General features: G+C 46.5%; 1 protein-coding gene across 4 annotated transcripts in view; it reads left to right on the forward strand.

The window, feature by feature from the left end:
- The first annotated feature begins 1,841 nt into the window (after positions 1-1,841).
- Positions 1,842-17,713, forward strand: part of DRP2 (dystrophin related protein 2) — a 39,854-nt gene continuing 23,982 nt past the window's right edge. Inside the window, exons 1-4 of one of the 4 annotated variants that reach the window (XM_051967909.1) lie at positions 1,842-2,611; positions 3,184-3,256; positions 9,211-9,261; positions 17,209-17,375. In XM_051967909.1, the coding sequence (XP_051823869.1) occupies positions 17,259-17,375 (117 nt within the window). In that variant the 5' untranslated portion in view covers positions 1,842-2,611; positions 3,184-3,256; positions 9,211-9,261; positions 17,209-17,258. Of the gene's footprint in view, positions 2,612-3,107; positions 3,257-9,210; positions 9,262-17,208; positions 17,376-17,713 lie in introns of those variants that run through there. The other 3 variants (XM_051967910.1, XM_051967908.1, XM_051967911.1) reach the window with 3 other exon arrangements.

A 17,713-nucleotide genomic window follows, 5' to 3' on the forward strand; every position in this document is an offset into this window, starting at 1 on the left:
GAAGTACAAGTTAATAATTTGCTTCATCAATCTAGAACAAATTATTTAATCTTGAAGTTTTCCTAAAACCACCTAATCCCTCTAGGATGCCCCTCAGAATCCTTCAACAAAGCCCAACTGGCGCCTGAAGCGATCAAGAAGTGGATTTCCTCTGGTATGATCCCTTCAGGGACGAAGAAGGCAAAGAACCTTGTTCTAAGTCTAGTGACCACTCTTAATGCATTTTGCAGGGCCTTAGCTTGCTTTCATGCTGACTTTTTATGTTCTTTCTTCAAGAAAGGGATTAGGCCTAAGAGCAAAAGGGAGGAAAAGATTTTAGTGGAAACCATCGTTTCCTGAGAAGTTCATTTAACACTAATAAAGTTTCCTTCCTTCAGGCAGAAAATCCAAGTCTGAAAAGAACTTCAGAAAGCATATTTCTTTCTTTTTTTTCCATGGAACTAAGGAGTTTCCACAAACCTGAGGCAACAGCACAAAGCAGGCTTCCCTCCAATCACTTGGCTCAAAGCCCGGCTAAGACTAAGTCTGTCCTAGGAAAAAGGCAGATTGACCAGGAAGCCCTAGGATCCTCATTCCAGTTGCTCCTTGCAGATCCCCACAGATCTCGCTAGGGGCTGGCCCCATCCCTTTGGGGCAGATGGCCCAAAGAATAGCAGGAAGGAGTTTGGCAGTTCTGCAATGAATCAAAGGAGCCTTCCCCCCTTGCCACCTTCTGCATAGCAGCCACAGTCCTCCCCCCTTTCCCCTTATTGTCTCTCTGCCTTCCCCCACCCCCAACCGTTCTACTGTCCATTGCAACTTCTTTACATTAGTCTACCCCAATCTCAAGCATAATATATCTATCATTAGCTAAGCTTTCCAGAGAGCACTCCAGAGGCCCACAATCACTCAGCTTCAATTACTGCTGCACAAACCACAAGCTAACCCAATCATCTGCCATTACTCCTCTCACTCGCTAAGTGGGGGAAACCGAGGTATGGAGGACCAACGAAATGGTTTAACAGGTTGAGCTTTTTTTAAGCCCTCCGACTGTTTGGTGTCGATTTCCTGTTCCTATCCGTAAGAGCAAAACCAAGTGTACCCCTGGGCACAGAAGGCTCATTTCCCTTACAGCCGGGCAAGACAGTACGGAGGTTAAACGAACGCAGCTACTCCCGGACAGGAAACCGGAGAGAGCAATTTCACCTTGTACTTTCTCTTGGCTTTTCTTCAATGGGACTCAGTTGGCCATCTAACTGCTGACCGCAACTTAACTGTCTTCAGCTAACTTTGCTGACCGTGATCTAACTGTACTCGGTTGACTGGTCCGAGTCTCACTCATTGGTGGAACGGGATAGGTCAAGCCCAAAGGGATTCTGAAAAGGGAAACGCCATATGCTCATAGCAGAAGAGGCTTCTGGACATTTTAAACAGATGGGGCAGCTAGATGGCACAGTGGATAGAGCACCAGCCCTGGAGTCAAGGGGACCCGAGTTCAAATTTGGCCTCAGGTACTTGATACTAATTGTGTGATCCTGGACGAGTCACTTAACCTGGATTGCCTTGCTAGAAACAGAGAGAGAAAGAGGTGGGGGAGGGAGGAAGGAAGGGAGAAGAAGAGGAAGAAAAGGGAGGGAAGGGAGAGAGGCAAAAAAAAATGAAGGCAGGGAGGGAAAGGAGGAAAGGAAGAGAGGCCAAAAAAAGAGAAATGAAAGGAAGGAGGGAGAGAAAGAGGAAGTGAGAGAAGCAAAAAAAAAAAAATAGAGAAATGAAGGGAAGCAGGAAAGGAGGAAAGAAAGGAAGAGAGAGAAAGCGAGGGAGGGAAGGAAGTGAAAAAGAGGAAGGGAAAGGGGGGAAGAGAGAGAGCGGGGGGGGGGGGGCGGAAGGAAGGAATTAGGAATTACAGGCTTGTAAGGCTCTGGGGCTCAGGTGGAAGCAGTGCAAAGTCGGCAAGAGCCAAAAAGGGGGAAAGAGCTCGCCGTCGCATGGCTTGCTTGTGTTTGTGCGCCTAGAACTCCGCAAAGGAGCTGGCACAGCCCAAGCGCCAGGGAGCTGCCCCAGCCGTCAGATGATCCCAGCTCCCTTGGATGGGGGGAACCTAAGGCGGTCCCGGTCATGGAACCAAGTCCATGGGGACCCTTTTCCTCACCTGGGTGGGGGAGCCTGGTTTTCTGCCCCACTTCCCGTGGGCTGGCCTCTGTCCCAGTGCTGAAGGCACAGAGACGGGATGCCTGCCCTCACGGAGCTTGTGCTCTACACCAAGCCGAGGGGCACAGCGTCTCTAGCGGAGCTGGGATGGCTGAGCCCGTCCTCCCCCCCGCTTCCTGGGCACCTCCTGAACACTCGGAGTCAATGTTTGTGTCCCTCTGCCCCCCCCCCACCCCACCCCCCGTGTGGCGAGCATAGCAAAGTCTGGGAGAAGGAAGGGGGGCTGCTTGGCCAAGCCATTTAGGGTCCATTTTGCTTCGTATACAGGATGAGACCCTTTGGCCACACAGACAGAAGGGAGAGTGAGGGCAAAGCCCGAAGGGCTCGGGGACTGAGCCCGGGCTCTGTCACTGGGGAGGAGCCTCCCTCTCCCAACACTCTTCTGCCCCCGAGAGAGGCCAGAGCCCCAGCTGGCTGCCGAGTGGTGAGTGGGGGTGCTGGCTTCTGTGTGTGGTGAGTGGGGCTCGGGTCCCTCCCCAGCCGGCTCGTGAGCCTCGCCTGCTCTGGCGCGTCCTCCCTCCTTTCTGGGCTCCTCTCTCTCACCCCCTCCTGCTACCCCGGCCTTGGAGGGCTGCTCCTCCTCCTCCCATTCTCCCCCCCCCCCCCAGCTTTTCAGGATTGTCCTTTCTCCTCCTGCGTTCACCCAGTCAAGGGTATCTTTGCCTGAGGTCGGAGTGATGCTGTTAGACCTGGCGATGTGATTGCATAGCAACACAGAATGAGGAGGAGGAGGAAGAGGAGGAAGGAAGGGAGGAGGAGGGGAAGGAGGAAGGAGGAGGAGAGGAGGGGGAGGGAAGGAAGAGAGGAGGAGGAGGAGGGGAGGAGGAGGGGAAGGAGAAGGAGGAGGAGGAAGAGAAGGGGGAGGAGGGGAAGAGGAGGAGGAGAAGGGGAGGAGAGGAGGGGAGAGAGGAGGAGGAGGGGGAAGAGCCAGGAGGAGAGTGTGCACACAGCAGCCGTGGGCATCCCTGTCACAGCGACTTCTTTGCTGATTCACAGAGCCAGTCCAGCCCCTCGCCTCCTTGCCTGTGCTCAGCGGCCGCCCGCTCCCGCGACCTGCCGGGATTGCAAGGTAGGCCCGGGAGAAACTGCTGTCCAGCCTTCGCTGGGCTCAGGTGGCGGGGGGGAACTGCCGGGGAGGGGGTCCGGCTGGGCGGGCGGGCTCTGGGTTTGGCTCCGGATTTCCTGTTCATGTATGTGCTTCAGGGGAAACTTGCCCAAAGGGTTGCTTGGTGCATGAGGAAGAGGTGCCGGGGCTGGGATGGGGAAACAAAGAGGAAGGGGACCAGTTTGGCCCCTTTAGTTTTTGGGGGGGCTTTTCCCTTGTCAATTCCAGGCTTTGTTCCAAGAGCTAATTTGCTGATGGGAAGCTCTGGGGCTCGGAGGGGGGGAGGGGGGACCCGGGATCTCTCCCCCTCAGCAAATAAGTAGCCAGTCCGGCACACGGGGCGCAGGAGCTGCTCCCAAGAGTAACCTGGAAATCCAGGGGGCTGAGCTGCACCTCCCCCCTGAAGTTCCACACTCCCCACCTTCAGTCTGTTTTCTTCTCTGTGGCGTTTCCCTCCCCCTCCCCCCGTTTTCTCCCCGACCACCTGGAAAGTGTGGGGCTACTCCTTGAACTCCCCTGGAAGCCGTGAGCTAGAGATTGGCAGCTAGGAGCTAAGCACCCCTTTACCTCTGCCGTCCCCCCATTCCTCAGCCCACTAAGTGGATTCCGGGAGAGACCCTCGGCCTCACTTGTCTCCCCTCCTCGTGAACCAGCAGCCACCACGGGGGATGTTAGGAGCTCCCTAACCACTGGCCTACCCTGCCTTCCTGTCTCCATTGGGAGATCAAGCTTGGTTGCTTACAGAGGAAAGCATTTTTCTTTTTCTTCCCCCTTAGTTGAGCAGAAGAGCAAATGCCTTTTTTGAAAGCCCTGTGCCCAATTCCTCTTAGCAACTGACTTTTCTTAAGCCATCCTTTCTCTTAGGTAGAGACTCTCAGGTAAGCCATCTTGGAGCCCCAAGCCCCCCGCTCCCCGCCCAGGGAAAGCCACAGCCCAGTGGGATCTGAAATGGGCCAAGATGGGAGAGGCTCGCTCACCGCATCCAGAGTAGTCGTCCCCTGAGACCGGGGTGCTGGGAGTGTAAATGTCAAACATATGGGAGGTATTAAGGGAAGAGCTGTGCCGGTTCATCCCTCTGTCTAGGTGTGCAGCTCTGTGTCGTATGCCCCCATGCTGTTCCAGTACCCAACGCCTTGCGCTGCCCTGGCCAAACTCTTCTTAGGGCCCTGACGGGACCCTTAAGGCCTCTGAGCCCATCTGATACTTGGAGAACGGGCCTGCACTTAGCTTCAGGAAGAGGAGGGCCGTAGCTCAAGTTGGTCATTTCAGCTAAGCCTGGTAGCGTATCCTGGAGGAAGTCCCCCCTCCCTCCGATAGAGTCACTGAAAGTCTCGGGAGATCCCCAAGAAATCCCAAGGGTAGAGCCCCCTAAATCTATACAGGTGTGCCCATGTGAAAGAGCTCCCCGTGGTGTCAGTGTGTTCGTGGTGATGTCATGATTCGTGGATGTCAGAACTGTGCTTTGCTGGTCCCCTTTCGAACAAAGGCTACTAACCAGACACTCCGGTGACTGAGATACCCTTTAAGAGAAGCAGCAGATCTTCATCTTGCTTGGGCACGAGGAGCAAGACTGCTCGAATCGGCCAGGGGCCGAAGAACACGGTTTCTTCTCCCGTGGGTCTGCCTCCCGAGGGACACAGGGTGTGTGAACGTTTGATGCAGTGGGATTTCCACTTTGGCTTATCTCAAGAGTATTGGTAATAGAGGATGACCTTTAAAAACAAGATTGGTTGGAGTCTTTGTGTAATTTGTATTCTTTTTGGGGATTAATTGTTTCCCCTCCTTATGAGAATTCCAAGTTTATAATGGAAATGAGTGGAAAATAGGATTTGACTTCTGGGAATTGCCTGACAACCAGCCATCCGGGAATTGTCTCTTTCCTTTTGCCCCCTGTGAACTCGGGCTTGGATGGGCTGAGGCGTAAGGTCCTTTCCAGATGGAAAATTCAGTAGTTCTGCTGCTTCTGATTGATGGAAGCCTGTCTAGAGTAGGACCCGAGTTCTTTGCCATTCTCTTTTTGCCTGTTTTTACAGGCGCTTTTCAGAAGCAGTTCATGGAGCAGGGCCCTGCTGGCTTTCTAATGCTTATAACCTTTCATGCCCCTTCCACGCCTAGTCGGGCCAAGGTAGAAAGGCCATACTATGACACGCAGTCACATCCAGGAAGCGTGGGTTCTTTAGGGCTCCCACTGTTACCTTACGGACCCCCGACCCCCTCCGCCTTGTCACTCTCACTGGCTTTCACTTCTTCTCTGCTCCTAAAGTGGAAGGTTAGGAGTTTGGTACGTCACGTGCTCTGGGTAGGAGGTAACCTGGGTCTCCCCTCTCCCTCGAAACAAAACCACGCTAGTGCTATAACGGTCTTTCCGGCCCTCAGCACTCCTAGATTTTGTTTCTCTTAGGAAGTTTTACCCTAAGAACTTCTGGTGATTTAACTGTCGCTTCAGCTTGGGTGCTACCTGGATGGGGCAGAACGCAATCACTTCCTATGGTTTTAGAGCCAATAGCTGTGCTTTTCCCTTCCCTCCCCTTCCCCCTTTATTCTTTCCCTGTGCCAGCTAAGGGTGTCCCTTACCTTATCGCACAACCTTCAAAAAGACCTTGAATTCAGTCCCCTAAGCAACATACTTGCAAGTGTCCCGCCTCCGCTTCAAGATCTGGGAGCCAGAACTCATTGCTGAACAGTCTTTCCTGACTTGAACTTAATCTAGCCCTTTGGAAGATTCCGCCCATTGCATCCAGTTCTGCCCTCTGGGAACATTTGGGAACAATGTAAGCAACATTTTGTCCCAGTAGTATTTTTTCCCTATCTAGAGAATATATTTCAGTCCCAGGCCCTCTTATCTTTCTGCACTTGCTGGTTGATCTCATATTGGCCCACAAGGCTTTAATTTTCATTTCGGAGATGATGATGAACGTATCTAGCCCTTACCTGGATCCTGATCTCTAGTCCTAGATCACCAACTGCCAAATCTTCCTAAGTTCTTCTCTCTCCCGAAGGCACAGCCATCGCTCCCGTCATTCAGGTCTCCCTTTCCCCATCCTGCCACCCGAGCAGTAGCCGAGCTTTGTTAGTTCTCCCCCGTGCCATCTCTCATTTGTTGTCTTCTAGCTACTCACACGGCCACCACCCTGGTTCAGACCTTCATCATCTCACCTGGGCTATAGCAATAGGCCCTTTATTGGTCTCTTTGCCTCCAGGCTCTACTTCTCCAATCCATCTTGTATATAGCTGCCAAACTGGTATCCCTAAAGCACAGGGATCCGGCCTCTGATGACTTCCTGTTATCTCTGGGATAAATTACAAAGTGCTCTGTTTGACGGAAGGTCTCACCCAGACTTACTCGCGCTCACCCTTCTGAACTTATGACACATTCTACTCCTTTCCACATGGTATTCCAGCTAAACCGACCCATTTGATGTTCCCTACACGAGGCTTTCCATCGCCTACCTCTGGGCCTTTGCGTGCCCGCTGTGTCGACAATGCTCTTCTTCCTCTCCTCCGGTTCCCTTAACTACCAGATTGTACACGGGGCTTTTCCTGACTCCCCCCACTGACAGTCCTTAGTATTTCCTGCCAAATACTTGGTGTTTATTTTGTATATTTTCAAGCCACAGGCATTTATTGAGTGTCAGCCGCTGTCCTAGGTGCTGAGGGGAACAAAGACTAAATGGAAACAGCCTTTGACCTTGAGGAGTTTATAATCCAGCCCAGGAGAGACAACATATAACTATATAGGTTGTATACAAAATAGATGGAGCGGGACTTCCTGCCCAGATGGCTGCCTGAACAAGCAAAAGGCAGGCTGCCCAGCTTCTCCCATACCTATTCCAGCCAAGCCCAGAAGCTCACATCACACCAAAACATGATCAATAAAGCCAATGAGAAACTAATAATTATATCTTCTACCCCAGAATGACACAGACAATCCAGAAGCCCAAGGATAGTAGGAAAGGGGGTCTCTCCTGGAAATCAGGCCACATGTAGCCTACATCATTAGTGTCCTGAGACTGGAAGCATTGGTGGGAGGGATCCCTTGAGTAAGTCCAGACTATAGGCTTTGCTTTGGAAGCCTTGCACACTAGACCAATAGCTTGGTGCTGAGCAGAGCTGTGGTGCAGTGCTCAGATCTGGAGAGTCCAGGCCCAGGGGCTCTTAGGTCCCTAAATCTGGCCTGAGATGTCAAAGCATGTCCTGAAGACCCAGTGCTCTCAATTTGAAAGCTCCAGGAGGACCTAACTTTGGTAAGTGGGGCTCATCTCAAGAACAGAGGACCCAGCACAAGACCAAGCAAGTGCAACTACCCCATCCCAAAGTACAGTAAGGGGAAAAGGCCGACCCTGGCGCAAAGCCCCAATTCAGAAACTAAAATTAGATGAGAAAATCGAAGAAAATGCCAGCCAATATGAAAAGGATTGTAAAGCTAAAGAAAGGGCTTGTAACAACTGCAAAGACTCAAAAGCAAAAACAGCCTTTCCACAAGGACTACAAGAATGCCTAAAAGAAATGAAGCAAGTAATAAAAAATGGAAAAATCAGGAGTAGATCTTAGAGAAAGTGATAAACCAAGAAATGGAATCCTTCCCCAACTAGAAAAGAAAAAACATAAATTAATGATCCCATGAGACAGTAAGAAATATTAGATTAAAATCCAAACTTTAAAAAAATGGAAGGTATAATATAAAAGATCTGATCTAGAAAGCAGAAAGAATTTAGGGACAGCTAGATAGTTCAGTGGATAGAGTACCAGCCCTGAAGTCAGGAGGACATGAGTTCAATTCTCACCTCAGTCACTTAACACTTCCTAGCTGTGTGACTAGGCAAGTCACTTAACCCCTATTGCCTCAACCAAAAAGCATTTAAAAATCATTGCCCTTGCTGAAAACTATCTTTTTTTTAAAAGCCCAGACATTCTGTTTCAAAAAAATCTTAAATGAGAACTACCCAGATTTATTAGAATCCAAGGAAGAAGGAAGCATCTATTAAATGCCTACTCTGTGCTGAGCACTGTACAGATATTATCTCGTTTGATCCTCACAACAATCCTGGGAGATAGGTGCGATTATTATTCCTATTTACTGACTCCGACAGAAATTAAGTGACCTGTCCAGGATCAAACAGCTTAATAAGTACCTGCAGCTGGATTTGAACTCCAGACTCAATACTCTATCTGCTCTGCCACCTAGCTGTCCCTGAGAATCCCAAGATCACCTCCTGAAAGGAGCCCCAAAAGGAAAAGTCCCGGGAATATCATAGCCAAAATCTAGACCTCCCATGTCAAAGATCAAATACCACAAGCACCCAAAAAAAAGAGTTCAAATATCAAGGAATCACTTGTGTAGTACTAATTGTTCTATGACAATTTGATAGAATTTTCCTGTAAATTTATGAGGACTAGGTTGTTTCTCTCCTTCCTTCCCCTCCTGACCCTCTTCCTGTTCCTCCCAAGCCTCTGCCATTTTGGTAGTTCCTTTAAAGCTAGTTATATTTCCTTGTCTGAGACTGGATTACTTCAAATCTCTGATATTCATTTAGTTTGAATATTTTCTATTTGTGAAGATATTCCCCTGTTTCTTGTCAGTATATAACTGGGCATAGTGGGTTCTGATAATTTTTCATTTCTTTGTGGTTTTGTTGTTATTTCATCCTGCTTGTTTGCTACTTTTTTATTTAATTTTCTATCTTCTCTTTAATTTCTAAAAGTTCATCAATGTATTAGTCTTTTCAGGAAATCGGCTTTTTGTTTTATTTGTCCTTTCCATAGTTTTTATTTGCTTCTGGTTTATTTCTCTTCTGATTTTTAAAATATCTCTTCTTTGGTGCTTATCTTGGATATATACGTATGTTGGCTTTCTAATTTTTAATGTGTATTCATTCATTAATCCTCTCTTTTTCTATTTTGTGAATATATGTTTGTAGGGATATGATTTTCCCCCTGAGGACTGCTTTAGCTGCATCTCAGAAATTTTGGTATGTTGTTTAATCATTCCCATTTTCTTTCATATAATTATTAATTGTTTCTACGATTTCTTTGACCCATTCGTTATTTAGGATTTCATTATATGTCTCCATTTGGGTCTGTGTCTTTTGTTTGTGCTCAATGAACTGATTAGTTGTGTTATAATCTATAAGAGTATGTTTATTATTTCCATCTTTTTACATTTGTTTGCAATTTCTCTGTGCCATAATATGTGATCGATTTTGTAAAAAGTTTCATGTGGTACTGAAATGTTTTAGTATTTCGATAACAGTTTAAGGTTTGCAAAGTATTTCGCTTGCTTTTCACAACCCTGTGAGGTGGGTGCCATTATTATCCCTATTTTAAAGGTGAGGAGACTGAGACTGAGAGGGTAAGCAACTTGCCCAGGGTCACGCAGTAAGTGTGTGAGGCAATATTTGAACTCATATATTCCTAACTCTTATGTACTGTCACACTATACCACCCAGCTGCCACGATACATATATTCTTTAGCAGTACCATTTAGAAGAAGCCCTAGTGTTTAAGCTCTGGTATCTCTGTCACTTTTAAAATTCTTTTTGTTGTTGTTTTTCTTTCCATTAGATTTCTGTAAAACCGAGAGAGGTGTTGTAATCTCCTGCCACTGTTGTATTACTCATGTCTTCTTATAAATTCATTTGCTTTTTCCTTTATGAATTTAAATGCTAAGGCATTTGAAGCATGTAAGTTTAATATTGGCAATTAGTTTCTTGTCTATAGTTCCTTTAAATCCAATGGAACTTCCTTGTTTCTTACTTTTTATGTTGTAAATGTTTGTTTTTGCTTTGTCTGATAGCATGATTACAACTCCTAGTTTTTTGGATTCACATAATGTATGACAAATTTTTTCTATCCTTTCATTTTTATTCTGTATGTGCCTTTTTTAAAAAAAAAATGTTTCTTGTAGGCAACGGATTATGGGGTTTTGTTTTCATGTACATTTGGCCACTCTTTTCCATTTTGAATTGTTTAATCTATTCACTTTTAAAGTTAAGAGCTAGATTCACATTTTCTTCGTTGTCCTTAATGTTGTTTTTATTAGCATTTTCCCATCTCCCTCTGTAAACACAGTCTCTCTTCGATTATTTTAGCTTAATCTACTCTAACACAATCCTATTCCCACTGGCTCTCTTAGCTATCCTCTAGCATACTTTTAAGCATCCCCCTTCCCTTCACCATTTATTTCCTCTTTCTTTACTTTTAGAATTGTTTAACTTTATTTCTTTTTTCTTTCTTCCTTTTATTTAGTTATTTAACTATTCTTTCCTTTTTCTGCCTATTACTTAAGTAGTCAGGTAGTATCCCCTGTCCTTTCCTGTTCTGAGGGCTTTGAGAAAGGAAAAAGAAATCATTTAAAGGAAAATACATTAGTATGGAAAGGAGAAAGAAGGAGTGGAAGTTGCCATTTCTCATAATTGAGGTTCGTGAAGAGGGTATACAAATGTGGAAGAGATGGGAGAATGAGCATCAGATGAACCTCAGTCGTTTCTGAAATGGATAAAGGAGGACTGTACCCACCCCCAATTTGGAGCACCAATAAATCGAACAGGGAAACAAATGGTGATGATAGGGAAGGGGTGGTGGTTAAGAAGGAGACTTATTCTTGGGAGGGAATAGTCAGAAACAAAACAAACTTCTCAATTCCAAAGAAGGAACTAAAAAGAGAAAAAAAAGTATTTGAATCTAAGAGAATGCTTTAGATCAACTCTTAGACAACAGGAGAGTAGTTGAAGAAATAGTGATATATAAATATAGTGGAATATTATTTCACAGTAGAAATGATTAAAGAGATAATATCAGAGAATCCTGGATGATGTGAATTAACCCAGGGAAGTAAGCAGAACCAGGAGAACAATTTATACGAGGATAACAAAGTGGCAAAGAAAAATTAAGAACCCTAATCAATGTGATGACCAGCCATATCTCCAAAGGACCTATAAGGAAGAGGCAAAAAGTCATATTTTTTGGTCATGGTGACCCATGTAGATTCATTTTGCTTGACTATGTTATTTATTACAATGGTTTTTTTCCCTTTCAGTTAATTTGACAGGAGGGGAATTGGAGGAAAGGGCCTTAGCTATAGTGATTACTGCCCCCCCCAAAAAAAAAGACCATTTAAACTTTTTTTTATTCACAGAAGAAAACAGAAAGAAGTTCAGAAGGGAGTACAGGTGAGCAGGACAGTTTTGAAAGCAATATGTAAAATTTACTTGCTTTAAAAACAAAAACAAAAACGAATGACATGAAAGGAAAATTCATGGTTTCATATCACCTTTTCTTTTTGTGTTTTACTGTTTGTGTGAAAATGTTCTTTCTGGTATTAAGTTCAGAATAAAAAATAAATAAAACTTAAAAACAAGAGACAGAATAGTTGTCGGGGAAAAGTATTAGTAGTCCAAGGGGGCAGGAAAAGCTTCATGTAGCATGTGATACATGAGCTGAGGCTAGAAGCCTGAAGGTGAAGGGAAGAAAGGGAGTTTACACTAGACTTGGGGGACAAAGGCACAGAGGGAGATGCAGGAGGAACAGTAATGGAGTTCCAAAGGAGGTATGAAATGAGGACTAAAATAGAATAAGTCTGGTAAGGTAGGTTGGGGCCAGGTCATAAAGGGCATTTATTGCTAAGCTTATATTTGAACTTAGAGGTAATAGAAAGTCACGGGAGTTTATTGAGTAGGTTAGTGACATGGTCAGACCTATCTACCCTTTAGGAAAAGTATTTTCAAAACTCCAGAGATTGGATGGCAATGGGGAAAGCTAGGTGACAGAGACCTATTAGGAGATATGTGCTGGAACCAGCTAGCTAAGTTTTAAATTTTAATTTTAATAATATAAATATTGTTTAATTAATTATTATATAATTTAATATAAATATTGCATAAATTATATCATAATTAATTATTAATATTAATAATATATTGATTAATAATAATAAATTAAATTTCAATTTTCAGTGAACTGTTAAATTTTCAATATCAGCTTTTAGATTTAGAAATTAGCAAAGGCTACAAATCAGGGCTTGATTTAATGTTTTGTTGGTTGTCTAGACTTAATAAAGTATGAAGAAAATATCAATAATGCAAATTAAACTTAAAAGGATCGTGAGTACATTTTTTTTTTTTTGGAGAGCCAATTGATAAAACATTTGCCAGCAAATCCCTGCTACAAATTCTCTGAGGTGAGGGATTGTTTTAGATTTTTTTTTCCCCTTTGTCTCTTCAGCCCCTAGCGTAGTACATGACATTGAGTTCGTTTTTAATAAGTGCTTGTTGAACTGAATTATATTCTTCAGAACGAAGGGTGATGATTCTCATTGTTTAGCATTCAGCCTTCTTCTAGTGATCTTTTTATTAACATTACCATAGTTATTGTGAACATCCTTTTTTTGGTTCTGTTTATTTCACTGAAGCAGAACAAGTCCAGTCACTATTTTGTGGGACATCCCTTCAGGTACTTAAAACCAACTATCAAGTCCCCCTGGTGGCCTCTCGTTTTAGAACTAAACAACCTATTGTCATATGACATGGGTTCAAGGCCCTTCTCTGACCCATTCTCCATACCCTGGCCTTTCTTACACTCTCCAGAATGAACATAGATAGTCTAGATGTGATTTGCCCAACATAGGATCCAATGGGATTATCACCTCCTGGTCCTGGGTGCTGTGTTTCCCATGCACCCCAAGCTTAGATTTGTTTCTTTGGACTGTCGTATCGCAGTGGGGAGGGAGGAAGGGAAGAGAAGGAAAGAAGCATTGATATAGCTCCTACTATGTGCCAGACACTGTGCTAAGTACTTTTTTACAAGTATCTCTTGCTCCTCACAAAAACCCTGCGAGGTGAGAGCTATTATTAACCCCGTTTTACAGATGAGGAAAATATGGCAGGGTCGGCCACATTTGAACTCAAGTCCTCCTGGTGCTAAGCCCAGTGTTCTATCCACAGTGCCATCAGGTGCCTCTAAGTCAACTCGACTCATATTCAGGACTTTGCTAAGCTGGAGTGTTTCCAGAGGAGAGCAATCAGTATGGGGAAGAGTCAAGACTCCATGACATACAGGGATCGGTTGAGGGAACTGAACATGTTTTCATTGGAGAAAAACAAACTGAGGGAAACATCAGGGTGTTCACATATTTGCAGGCTTGTCACTTGGAAGAGAATTGTTTGGCCCTCGAGGGCAGGAAGGCAGGACCAGTTGCAGAGTGGCAGATTTAGGCTTGATGTCAAGAGAACCTGGCCAAAAGACAATTTCCACTCCATCCAGGGCTTGAAGCACAGGGCAGATACCCATTTGTTGGGTATGCTTTAAAGGGGATTCTCTCGTCTATGGACCACCGAGGTATCCTGCAGCTCTCCGATTCTATGACTTTGTGATATGAGCCTTACAGTGCACTTATCCCTCTCCGATCTTCTCCAAAATGCCATCTAGCCCTACCTTCCCCACCTTCTACTTGTGAAGTTGCTTTTCGAACCTAAGTTCAGCTTACATTTATCCCTGTTCAATTGAATCTCGCTCGATTCAGCCCAGTGTTCTGGCCTGTGAAAATCCTGCCTCTTATTTACCCTTCCCAGCTTTCTGTCATTTTGAATTTGATAAGCATGCCATTTGTAATTTTGTTCCAAGTCATGAATAAAAATGTTAAATAGGACAGGGCCACCCGTGGGTTCCTGGGACACTCGACTCAACTCTCTAAGCTGAGTACTGGAACTTTAATAACTATCTTTTGGGCCATCCAACCAGTTTTAAAGCTATCTGGGTATACAGTTGTCTAGCCTGTGTCTCACCATCAAATGTTGCACTGAAACCAACATTGCCTTGATTTATAAGTTTAGTAACCAAGTCAGAAAAGTCAGCAAGGTTAAGCTGATGGCTCCTGTATTTGACGAGCTCGCCCTGGCTAGCCAAGGACTAAAGGTTGGGAGTGGAGTTGAAATTACAGATGGGAATGTAGTAACCCCCTACCCCCTTCTTCATCCCTGGAGGTCTTCCATCAGAGGCTGGATGGCCACAAGTGGGATTAAAGTGGGATTTCTTTTGTGAGTTCAGACTCGGTGGCCTTAAAGGTCCCATCTGGCCATTTTTCATGCTTTCCTCTGTTCTTCTTCTCTTAGAATACAAACTTTGGGAGAGCACCACTCGTTCATCCAAACATGCAGTTGAGGAAGTAGTTCGGCCAGCACGTTCATTAGCTCGTCGGATCCTCGACTTAGAAACTTTAGAGATTTTTAGGTCCACGACCCTCATTTAATAGATGAGGAAACTGAGATGGAGATGGAGACAATTGGCCTGAGGTCATAGACAAGTAGGTAGTCATTGGCAGAGCCGGGCTTTGAAGCCAGGACCTCTGACTTCACATCCAGCACCCGTGCTGCTCTACCTAGACAGGCCCACTTCTGCCCACCCCTCTTTGGGGTGTTAAACATCATAAGAGAACAAGTGATACTATCCTAGGCTTTGTGAGAACGCAAAGAATACCGATCCTTAAAGTTCCCTGCCAGCCTTTCCCCTCACCTCAGTCATTCCTTCCCCTCTGCCATCATTTATTCCAAATGTCCCATGGGAACAACTCACAGAATGCTAGTCCCTGGAAAGTCATCTAGCCATTGCAGTGAGAGGTGAAGGAAGGACCCCCTCAGGAGGCACCTGAACATCCTTCCTGCATCCAGTTCTGATCATGGAGAGAGATGGCTGCTTGCTTTTGTCTAGGTTACATCTCAGGATGATAACCTGAGGTTGATTGTTTTATGGGGCATTGCCCTGGGACCAGCATCAACAGAGGGATGGGAAGAAGTTCTCCTTTAGAGCTATTTCGTCCCCACGTGCTTGGAACACGTGGCTGTGCCCATGTTTCTGGTGACCGCTCTCATACGTATATGCCATTCTTTAGGTTCTTTGGATGAGAGTGAGGAATAATCGATGGGGTAGCTCATTTCCTCCATCGGCAGCTCCTCATTAGACCCTCCTGTTCCCCATCTTCCCTCGTCGCTTCCATCTCCTTTCCTCTCACTGTCTTTGGAACCCTCTGCAATTTGTTCTCTGACCTCATCTACCGAAACCACCCTCTCCAAAGTCTCATTTGGCAAATCCGATCGTCTTTTCTCAGCAGTCATCCTTCTCGACTTCTCTGCAGCATCGAACACCACCCACCACCCCCATACTTTCTTTCCTTGTCTTGATGACACCCCTTTCTTGGCTGTCTCCTTCCTGTCTGACCACTCCCTGGTCTCTTCTGCTGCCCTAACATCCAGCTCATGCTCTTTGACAAGCAAGGTCCTTTCCTGTGACTCTTTTCTGTCTACACTCTTGCACTAACCTCATCGGCCACCAGGGGTTTCATGATCATCCTCATGTAGATGACTCCTGGTCCTCCCGGTCTAGTCCCAATCTGCTGGGTTCCAGGGCTGCATCATCAGCTCCTATCTGACGTTTCACCCAAACTCATCATCTCCAAACAACTCACCGCCACTGCAGCCCCTTCCCAAAGCAGCACCTCTTCTAAACTTTTTGTTCTTGGCCGAGAACACCATCATACGTCCGGTTACCCGGATGTGTCACCTCAGGGTCATCTTCGACTCCTTCCTCTCGCTTATCACCCGTATCAGATCCTTGGTCAGATATTGCCACTCTGACCTTCCCCACAATTCTCATCCACGTCCTCTTTTCTCCACAGAGATATCACCCCAGTTTGATCTTCATCACTTCTCATCTGAACTAGAGTAATAGTCCCCTAATGGTTCTCATTGATTCAAGTCTCCCCCATCCAATCCATCCTCTTCACAGCTGCCCAAGTCAATTTCCTACAGCTCACATCCATGTCCCTCCCTCTTCTGTTCCCTGTGGCTCCCTTTCCTTCTGACATCAGAGGTTTCTTTGCCGTTTGAGGCTCTTTTTAACCCAGTCTCTGCTTTTTTTCCCAGGCGTTTTACATCTGACTCCCCTCCAAGTCCATTCAAGCCGACCTTGCTGTTCCTCACCTGGGATATTACTCCCACCTCTGCTCTGGCTCAGTTGCTCTGGCTGTCCCCAAAGCACTGAATGCTCTCCTTCCTCCCCCTATCTCTTTGGGGATCCCTATTTTCTTTCAGGGCTCAGCTCAAGCACCATCTTCTGCAGGAGGCCCCTCCTGGTCTCCTTCCAAATTACACTTCCTTCTCCGAGTTGCCATTTTGCATTTACAAGATGCAGGGTGCGTGTAGTCCCTCTCGGTAGTGTCCGTTCCCGGAGGGCAGATGCGATTCTTGGTTGTCTGCTTTGGGCTTCCGGGTGGTCCGATGGACAGAGTCCTAGACTTGGACTCGGTGAGACCTGAGTTCCAACAGCTCTTCAGATACTTACTAGCTATGTCATTTGGGGCGATTTGCTCACCCTCCCTCGCCCTCAGTTTCCTTATCTGTAAAGTGGGGATAATAAGGGTATCTGCCTCCACGGGTTGTTGTGAGGATCAAAAAAATAACCGAGTGTTAGAGTCACTATTATTCTTTTGTGTTTGTATCCCTGGCACAGTGTCTGTCACCTAGTAGGTCATTTCTGGTTGATCATTTGCTATCCTCGAGATGTTAAGAGAGTTTCCAACCTGGTAGATGGAGTCCCTGTCTCTACTGCCTGGGGGTCTGTGGATAAATTGTCATCTCCACTGAAGAGAGACCCAGACCCTCTGGAGTGGGATGAGGTGATGAGGGAGGCAGGCGGTGGGTGGGCTGGTTATGCCCCGCCTCCTGGCCCCTCTCGGCTCCGTCCCGGTTAGAAGCAGGATTTGGCCGCCGCTGTATTTCGCGTGCAGAAGCTTGGCCCCCACCCTTTGCTGATCGCTTTTGTTCTGTCTGCTTCTCGTACCACTTCCACGAGGGAGGCCGGGCTGGGCTTCCCCAGAGCCCCCGGCCTTTGCCGGGTCTTAACGCGGGTTCTCTGTGTTGCTCTTCCAGGTGTCCTGGTCCCCCTGCCCTGCCCCGCCCCTCCATGAGCTGCTGTTCTGATGCAGCCCATGGTCATGCAGGGATGTCCCTACACATTCCCACGATGTCATGAGTGGCGGGCAGCTGAGCAACCCCAGCACAACGCTGGCCTCAACACCACCCGCCCCCAGCCTCAGGTAAGAGCCCAGGGAGACGGAAGGAAACTCAACGGCCGTCCATTTCAGCTCTTTGATTTACCGAGGAGCGCTCTGTGTGTCAGGGAGGGGTAATGACTTGCCTAAGGATGACCAAGAAAGACAGGTGGGATTTGAACCCAAACTAGACTTGAAATCCAACACCCTTTGCACTGTCAGACCGTCTCGGGTCCTCGGGAGCCCAGTGGAGATTTGGCAGCGGAAGGGTCTTTAGAGGAGGCCCAGACTCATACAGTAACAGCCCAGGCCTTCTGCCTCTGAATGAGTGATGGAGTCTTTCAGATGGTCCCCCTAGGGTAGACCCAAGCAGGGGTGGCAGG

This window comes from Antechinus flavipes, chromosome X, assembly GCF_016432865.1.
Source record: "Antechinus flavipes isolate AdamAnt ecotype Samford, QLD, Australia chromosome X, AdamAnt_v2, whole genome shotgun sequence".
NCBI classification, from domain to species: domain Eukaryota; kingdom Metazoa; phylum Chordata; class Mammalia; order Dasyuromorphia; family Dasyuridae; genus Antechinus; species Antechinus flavipes.